At 38.8% G+C, this 9,173-nt stretch overlaps 1 protein-coding gene across 1 annotated transcript in view; it reads left to right on the top strand.

Annotated features, from left to right (window-relative positions):
• LOC118235227 overlaps positions 1 to 1,997 on the top strand; it is a 30,780-nt gene extending 28,783 nt beyond the window's left edge. The window contains exons 5-6 of the mRNA XM_035432375.1: positions 539 to 570; positions 711 to 1,997. Of these exons, the coding sequence (XP_035288266.1) occupies positions 539 to 570; positions 711 to 785 (107 nt within the window). The 3' untranslated portion in view covers positions 786 to 1,997. The remainder of the gene's footprint in view (positions 1 to 538; positions 571 to 710) is intronic.
• The last annotated feature ends 7,176 nt before the right edge of the window (positions 1,998 to 9,173 follow it).

A 9,173-nucleotide genomic window follows, 5' to 3' on the forward strand; every position in this document is an offset into this window, starting at 1 on the left:
ATTTGTTTATTTTTTACAACATGTGAGACAGGCCATAACAGTCAACTCCCAATGAAAGACTAAACATAAAAAGATAAAAGAGAAACATATTGAGAATGGCTGAAACATTGTTCATTGGATTCTTGGTATTTTGCCTCTTATTTGTTTCACTCAGTGATATGTACAGAAGCGTTGTGGTTTCAGCCAGAAAATTTATTTTAATTGTGTTTTCTGTCTGTTTCTCTGTACACCCAATCCAACCGCCCCCCTCCCACACCCCTCCCCACCCAACCCTCCGCCAAAGGTGATGCACAGACCCCAGACGACGCCAATTATAATGCAGTGCATTTTTAAATGAAAAAAGGTAGTATTATCCTGCACGAATCGTCCACTGTGTTTCTGCATCAGATCGTTTAAGACGCTTAAGGCATGCATCTCCCAGCTCGCGCATTAGCCTGAACGCGCTAACCACACTGCATGCGGCGTGAAAATGTTCACATGTATTTTTACATCCTCCATTTTGCTTCTCCATCCTCTGACTTCTGCTTTCTTTCAACAGAAGCTGACTCCAGTACATCAGCCGCACTTGCTGTAAGCATTTATTTAATTTATTTATTGTTCGTTTATTTAAAACAAAAGCACACATTTTCTTGAAAAACTTTTCATGCTCTTGAAAAATATGCAATGCAATATCTACAGCTGCAAGCCTTTTAAAACGTTCTCTCATTTAGCCTGACAATCTTCCTGCTGAAGAGGACTCGGTGATATACGCAGATGTGGTCCTGGCAACCGGAATTAGAAGATAATTCGTTCATTTTAATTTTACTGCAGACGTAATTTGTTCAAGTCTTTTTTTAGGTTCTGACAAAACGTACATCTGCATATGAGAAGTCTTTCTGGGATTTCCTTTACAGATTTCTGGAAAGAAAATATAGTTGTTGGAAATGCAAACTTCTGCTAATGTTAAAATTTGAAATGGGGAAGTGGTTATATATTTAGTTTTAGCTACTGTGAAAAAATGAAATAAAAAGGAACTCAAATTCACTTTGGAGTAGCACCAGTAATACTAGTTTTTCAGTGAAGGATACAAATGGTTAATTTTCGCTTGCTGAATGCAGGACATGCATTGCTGATGCTCTTTTTATAATGGGTAATTTAATTGCTTAATTACTATTCTTTGAAAGTCTTTCATCTAATGTCTATTTAATATTTTTTTGTTTAAAGAAATCAAAATGCACATGTTTTGTGAATTCTTTATGCATTCCTCAAAACCTTTAAAAAAAATGTTTTTAAAAAAAATACAATTAAGCCGATTTTTGAATGTCACGCACAGAGTGTTAAGTTCTTTGGGAAAGAATAGAAAATGTGATATTACCACTGGTGCAAGCGGGATAATGGCGCCTCCTTGTGTCATTATATGAAATTACTTTTATGATTATAAAAATCTGGGATATTGATAGGAAACATGCAGAGATTTAGATGTACACTAGTAAACTGAAGCAAACACTTTTTATGCCATGTGCTGTATAATTTATTCTAAATATATGGCTACATGCAAGATTAGCATTAACATTAAGGTTCTGCAAGATCCCTAACTTTGCAGTGAAATACTGAAAAATAAACTAACTGTAATCCACTGGCCATTCCTCGCCCAGATTAAACACATATCCTGTTAACAGCATATCTGTGTGTTTTAATGTGATAATTTACATATTTACTTGAATTTTATTATCAATTATGTGTCACGGATTGGTGAGGGAATGGACCCAAATGCAGAGTAAAACAAAACCCAAGAACTCCAAAAGGGAACTTCACATACAGAAATTACAAAAACTCAAGAACAAACACAGATAACCAAACAAAACCTCGCAGGGCAAATCCCAAAAACAGAAAATCCAAAAATCACAAGAAGCCAAACAGGCAGGGCAGAAACAGACGGACAAAAACAGGCACGGGGAAACACGGGCAAACTCTCAGGCAAAACAGAGGCAGGAACACAGGCAGACACTCGGTGAGAACCACACATAGAAACACAAGCGAAAACACAAGGAGCCAGCACCCAAGTCACGGAAGAAGAGAACTTAAATAGACAAGACCCTAACGAGACACAGGAGGGCACAATGCACAATCAGACCACAGAGGGAAGGGATAACTAGACACAAATGAAAAACAATAGAATAATTGGATACAATTAAACGGAAAAGGAACAGAACTACTGCCATCTGGCGGCTGAAAAAGGAAAACAGGAACAGAAACCTGACATTATGTCTTTTTTCAGATAATGTTACAAGAAATTCACGTTAAACAGCTCATATAAAACCCAACAGTACAGACTCGCCTAACAATTAAACCCACCAACATCCATTTTCAAGCCCATGTCTACAAAAAACACAAGAAGCTTATGTAACCTCACTGAGCTCATTAGGCCTACTGCTAATCTCACTCTCAATAGAATTGATTAGCAGTATCTAACATGCCGCCATTTGTACTGAATATTTGAGACTGGACATCTGTTTGTTGTTTGTCTGATGATTTGCTAACAATGTCATAAGACTTGGACTTTGAGAAAATAATACTTCACATGTTTCATGTATTTCAATGAGCAAACGCCATCATTAAAATTACACTTAAGTCATTTATTGGTCATACTGCACCCTGTGTGTGCCTGTGTGTGTGTGCATGTGTGAATGTGCGTGTGTATTTGTGTGTGTTTGAGTGTGTGTGTGTGTGTGCTTGTGTGTGTGTGTGTGTGTGTGTGTGCTTGTGTGTGTGTGCGTATATGTGTGTGCATGTGCTTGTGTGTATGTGTGTGTGAGTGCGTGTGTGTGCTTGTGTGTGTGTGTGTGTGCGCGCGTGCGCTTGTGTGTGTGTGTGAATGTGTATGTGTGTATATTTTCACTGCAACATGTTTTTGCCATGCAAGACACTTGTATGATGTAAAAGAATTAAAACTTAATATACAAAATAATTACAAATATTAATAAGATTTAATAATTACATAATTAATAAACAATAATATAAATAATAATTAATAAATCAGTACTTCAAAACACACTTTGATATTAAGTATTTTGGGTGGATTGGGACAATTTTCCAATTCCATACTCTCCTTTAGGTTTATATATTTTTCTGAACTAGGTGCATGAACAGTCTCTACAAAATAAAAAAAAGGGCTAAAATGTTTTTACAGGTAATTTCCAGCAAAATTCAGAATTTCAGATTTTTACCTGTTGTTTTGCATTCTCTATGGCTCCAAGTAAGAAAATACATACTTTCTTTAGTGACCACAATACCTGGTGATGCTATCAATGCTACTCAGCTCTGCCTCATAGTAAGAGAGTGAACACTGGATTGAGCCACTGTGTTGCGTTCTGGTATGTTTTGTTGTCTCTCCCTTCACTCTCTCTCTAAGTCCTCCCTCCTGCTGCCATTCGCCATTCAACCCATCAATCATCATTACCCTACTTCCTTCCGCTTTACCCAATCAGAGGAAGTTTCCCGCAGTTCAAAAACCCACCGGTCATATCTGTAAAGATGAACGCAATCCAGTCTTTCATTCCTTCTATGTTCGTGATTCTTCGCGCTTGTCGCTGTGGTTTCGTATGTATTTCTTCCTACCCGTTTGTTGGTTAGCAGTGTATGTGTTTTCCCTTTGTCTTACCCTGGCGTTGTCCCGTTGTCGGCCACGCCGAGACTGGGATATGTAAGAGAGAGGCCTCTATACATTAAGACGTAGGGTGGATTTATAGGCTATGAATGTCTAGACATATTAGAATAGGAGTGCTTGCCACCCCTTGTATTTAGGTTTGGGTAGCTAGAGTAGGTAGTTAGGCGTTTGTTTAGTATTTCTAGGTAGACAGTCTTCTGCTTTTTGTTAAAGCTAGCTTTGTTTGGTTTTGTTACTTTCTTTCCTTTGGCAACACTCCAGTGGTTCCAGTCTTCGGTTGAGTGTACAGTCTGTATATATTGGTTTCTTTTGTAAACAGCACCTATTTCACTATTGTCACTTTTTTTCTCAACTAAACACTTGTCACTATATTACGGCGTGGTGTTGTTATTTCGTCCCCCATCCGCTCATCCTACACGTTCCATCTCCCGGTAATCCGACCCCTAAAATACCCCTGGAGCCCCGGACTACCGGGTCGTAACACACTGGATCGTGAACATGTAAAATGCATGGAGTCAAGCAAACGGGTGTTGTGCCGTTTTCCTTTTTTCTTTTTTTTTTTTTTTCCCCCGGGTTGCTGTTTTATTTCATGGTTGAACCAGCAGGTGGCAGTGTTGCTCTCCAGTGGACAATAACCATCATTCTGAAGGTATAGTACATGAAGAATATGGTACATCTAATTAAAGATGCATTCGTAACAGAGATGAATATTATAAAACATTAGGTAGGGTGAGGTTGCGGTTGGGGGTTGACCCAGCACCAATCCCCTATTCCTTGGAGGACCCCTTCATTATCATTCTGAAGTGAATAAATTAATAGCGCCAACAGTATTTTGCATAAATAAACTTAATCAGCCAAATAGGCCTCAGTCCTGCCCTCCACATGTCCGCTCACTTTTTATTTATTTATTTGTTTATTTGAAAATGTCCCCAACCACACAGCTCTGTGTGAAAAGCTCATACCAAACACGTCATCCTGCAAAAAATAAATAAGGTGCAATATTCACACTTACTATGGTTTGTGTTCCATGGGGGTTTCAGAACGAGCACATAGCAACACAGGAGTGAACATTTTTTTTGGGGGGGGGGGGGAGTGAATCAAAAAAAGAACTTAAATGCATCAATTTGTTAAATTTTTAAGATTTGCTAAATATTTTTACCCTTCTCCAAATTTGTCCTTAATATTTCTAGATATTTCTAGCGTTCTCCAAACGTATCCTGAGAAGAACACTGTTCACTACTTCATGCCATTCCATGTTTGGGTGTAATGGGTGCTGTACAGTGCTGTAATGGTGAAAAATGGTGAAACCGAAATGTATTTTAAAAATGCCCCTTTATAAAAGCTGAGAATGTGAACTTTAACCACACTTGATATCTGTAAAACAAGATTTGTTTTATAAACCACGTGGAAATTGTGTTTTGCGGTTCACAAAACACACGTAAATAATACTGCCATTGCATTCGCACCATGTATACCTGTTTTCGAAATTGCAGCGCTGTTCACCACGCACCTACTGCAGCAGTTTGCACCGACCTACATTGTCAACGGAATTCACAAGGAGTCGCAGGATTAAACCGAGTTCCTCCCTTCAATCACATTTACTTGCCTGAGCCAAGCAAACTAAAATGCCTAAATCTGTTGTGCAGCTCGCGAAATAAAACGCATTCTTACAGGATCGTTATGTCATCAAACCTTGATTCGCAAGCGCACTCGTCCCATTTTGACTTGGGGAATCGCAAGGGAACATTAGTCAACTTACATATTTACCGACTTGTGTTTTGGTAAAGGAAACGATACACTAGGCTACTAACTATACTTCAGACAAACAGCACAACGATTACTACAATGTTCACTATAACTAGCTTGTTATTTATTAGATGCAATGCTAAGTAGGCTATTTGTAATAACGCATAGATAATGTCAAAACTGCTGAACTAAGTTCACGAACGGCTTCCACAACAACTGGAATCGGACACTCAAAGCTCAATAGAAATTAGTTTCAGTTGCTTATTAACTGAAATTGAAACGCCAAGTGTTTACGTGACTGTCATGTCGGATTGTCTTAATTTGTAACGTGCGGCACATTAACGACAAGTATTTATGTAATGGAAATGTGACGAGAACGACTGAGATGATTCATGTATACAAGAAGGTAAAGCAAGCTAGATATGTTCTTTAAAACAAAATAAGCTAATTGCCACAAAAATATGTCTTATGCAAAAATATTACTTACCACTTTTGGTCGTTCAGAAGTCATCCAGCATTTTCAAGATTGTTTTGTACCGGATCTCTCGGTAGTTTATCATAAAAGCACGTTTATTGTCAGCAGAAGATACGCCATATTCAGCTGGTGATTGGTTGAAGCATATCCAGCGGACCAATAGCAAAGCAGTAACTTTCTGTTTTTCAGATTTTTCGGGATTTTTTTTTCTCATGCTTGCAGCAGTTGGAAAGAAGACGTCTCCCCCACAGACCACCAAAGAGTTTTCTTGGATGGTTAGAAACATTGGCAAAACCAATCGCGGGATCATTTTACATTCATGACTTCGTCACATTTGAAATTAATATATACATACAAATTAATAAAACAGAGTTTTACATAATATCTTAATTGCATTTTTCGATATAGGTAGGCTATTAGTAAAGTTGATTGGATGAACGTAATGTGTAAAGTCACGTTTAACTTACTTAATCATCAGTCAAACTCTTCTAAGGGGTTCACTGAGTGACACAAATTTCTGAACATAAACTTAATTTGTGGTAGAGCGGTGGCATCACAAGTCGAATGTATAATGTATTGTAGCCCACTGCAGTGTTGCATAACACCGTCACTGCATCAGGCGAATGCTTTGCAGATGATTAACAGCGTGTTCGTGAAGGCATTATCTGCACTTTATGAAGTCTATATGTACTTACTCATCAGAAAATGAACATAAGGCCAGTGTACAGTTTCCTTCCAATTTGTTTCCTCAGTACGTGACAGGAACTCAATTTGGCTGACTGACTGCGCATAATCTAATCACAAACGCTTGACAAATTACATGGAAAATGTCATTACTTCTGGATGGCACGTTGAAAAATGAGTTTTAAAAACCAAACTCGCTCACCAATAAGTTTGACAGGAGTAAGTGGGTTCAGAATAAGGAATCTTTCGTCAAATAAGCTCGTACAAGTGAATTTAATTTTATTGTCTGCCATAAAATTAATGAGGGGGGGGGGGGGCGTCGTGCAATTTCTGTGTTCATCAGGAAGCTCGCATGCGCCACCTAGCAGTGATCATCGGAATAAATGCCGGGCTCGTTGCACAACCTTCCCTCTCCTGTCAGTAACGGATGTCCGAAGCTTCTGAGCTTCGCTGGCTTGTAGGTGAGAGGGTGGGTCAAAGTGGGTCATACTTTCTTTAGTGACCACAATACCTGATGATGCTATCAATGCTATTCAGCACTGCCTCATAGTAAGAGAGTGAACACTGGATTGAGCCACTGGATCATGAACATGTAAAATGCATCAAGTGAACTGGTGGTGTGCTGTTTTCCTTTTCTTTTTTTTGTGGCTGTTGATTTATTTCATGAGCAAACCAGCAGGTGGCAGTGTTGCTCTCCGGTCCTATGTAAAACGTAAATGGTAAATGGACTGCATTTATACAGCGCTTTTATCCAAAGCGCTTTACAATTGATGCCTCTCATTCGCCAGAGCAGTTAGGGGTTAGGTGTCTTGCTCAAGGACACTTTGCCACGCCCAGGGCGGGGTTTGAACCAGCAACCCTCCGACTGCCAGACAATCGGTCTTACCTCCTGAGCTATGTCACCCCCATATGTGGACGTTAACCATCGTTCTGAAGGTATAGTATATGAAGAACATGGTACATCTAATAAAGATGCATTTGTGCATTCGTGGGGGGGGGGGTGGAGGGGTTGACCCAGCACCATCCCCTCTTCATTGGAGGATCCCTTCATTATCATTCTGAAGTTAATAACAACGTAATCAGCCAGATAGGCCTCAGTCCTGCCCTCCCCACGTCCGCTCACTTTTTATTTATTTGTTTATTTAAAAATGTCCCCAACCACACAGCTCTGTGTGAAAACCTCATACCAAACACGTCATCCTGCAAAAAATAAATAAATAAATAAGGTGCAATATTCACACTTACTATGATTTGTGTTCCATGGGGGTTTCAGAATGAGCACATAGCAACACAGGAGTAAACATTTACTTTATGGGGGGGGGGGGGGGGGGGTGAATCAAAAAAAGAAGAAAGAACTTAAATGCATCAATTTGTTAAATTTTTAAGATTTGCTAAATATTTTTACCCTTCTCCAAATTTGTCCTTAATATTTCTAGATATTTCTAGCGTTCTCCAAATGTATCCTGAGAAGAACACTGATGTTCTCCACTACTTCATGCCATTCAATGTTTGTGAAATGGGTGTAATGTAATAATATAATATTAATGCATTAATAATGTATTAAAATAATGTTCATTAGGTTTATTTTGTGGACTATGAGCGGTGTAACCGGTGAGTGAGGGGGCAATAGCTTGCACCCTGTTCTGCATCATTACATTTCTTTTATGTTAATACATGCTTTTGAACAAATCATTTTGCTTTGTTTATTGATATCTTATAATCTGACAAGTAGTCCATCATACATGTAATTGGCTTTAGCAAAATACCTTAAGCCTTTTTTAGCTGTCTCTGTACATAAATGTTGAATAAGCTTCCCTGCTTTTAAATTTAAAAAAAGCGGGATACTGGACTCTCACTGTTGTTTTTTGATATTTAATTTACACTTGGATAAGGGGCTTTTTTTTTTTGCACCATCGTTGTGGCAGGATATGTGTGGTGTTGCTCTCCAACACATTTCACACCTCATGTTTGAATGTGGCCTGCCATTTTAGACTATGATTCACGTTATTTCCTTTTGTTGTTTACGCATAAATGTTTTTTTTTCCAGAAAGAGCTCAGCTATTGTAACTGCCCTAACCGATTATTTACAACTCCTGCAAGTGCTAGTCTTCTGTAAAAAGCAAAAGGTTACATTTCTTGATTCTGTATAACATTACCTTCGTAGCAATGTACAAAGTTGCAGTGAAATTGTTGCAACTTCCGTGATATAAAGTGAGAAACTTTGTGTGGTGTGATAGCATTTACTAATTAAATTGTGAAATTCACACAAATCTTCCAGTGATTGCCTAATCATACAGTGAATACTGTATATTTGAATGTACATTTGGAAAAAATGTTTTGTGTTCATTAGGGAACCCTTTCTAGTTCTTTTTATGGAACCCTCTATGGTAGGTGTGAAAACACACCCAGACTGAACCGTTTTGATACAATAGAGAACCCTCGCACTAGATGGGGTTCCGCTGTGGAGACGCAGAGGAGCCCTTTGGAACCCTTTCTTCTGAGCATGTAAGTGAACTCATCCGACCTCCTGCTCCCCACGCAGTGACTGCCATTGGGCTGTACAGAGAAGTACAATACTTCACATGACGTGATGAACCAAGTGTTGCCACATGAATTTCTATG

The sequence above is a fragment of the Anguilla anguilla genome, chromosome 9 (assembly GCF_013347855.1).
Source record: "Anguilla anguilla isolate fAngAng1 chromosome 9, fAngAng1.pri, whole genome shotgun sequence".
Classification (NCBI taxonomy): domain Eukaryota; kingdom Metazoa; phylum Chordata; class Actinopteri; order Anguilliformes; family Anguillidae; genus Anguilla; species Anguilla anguilla.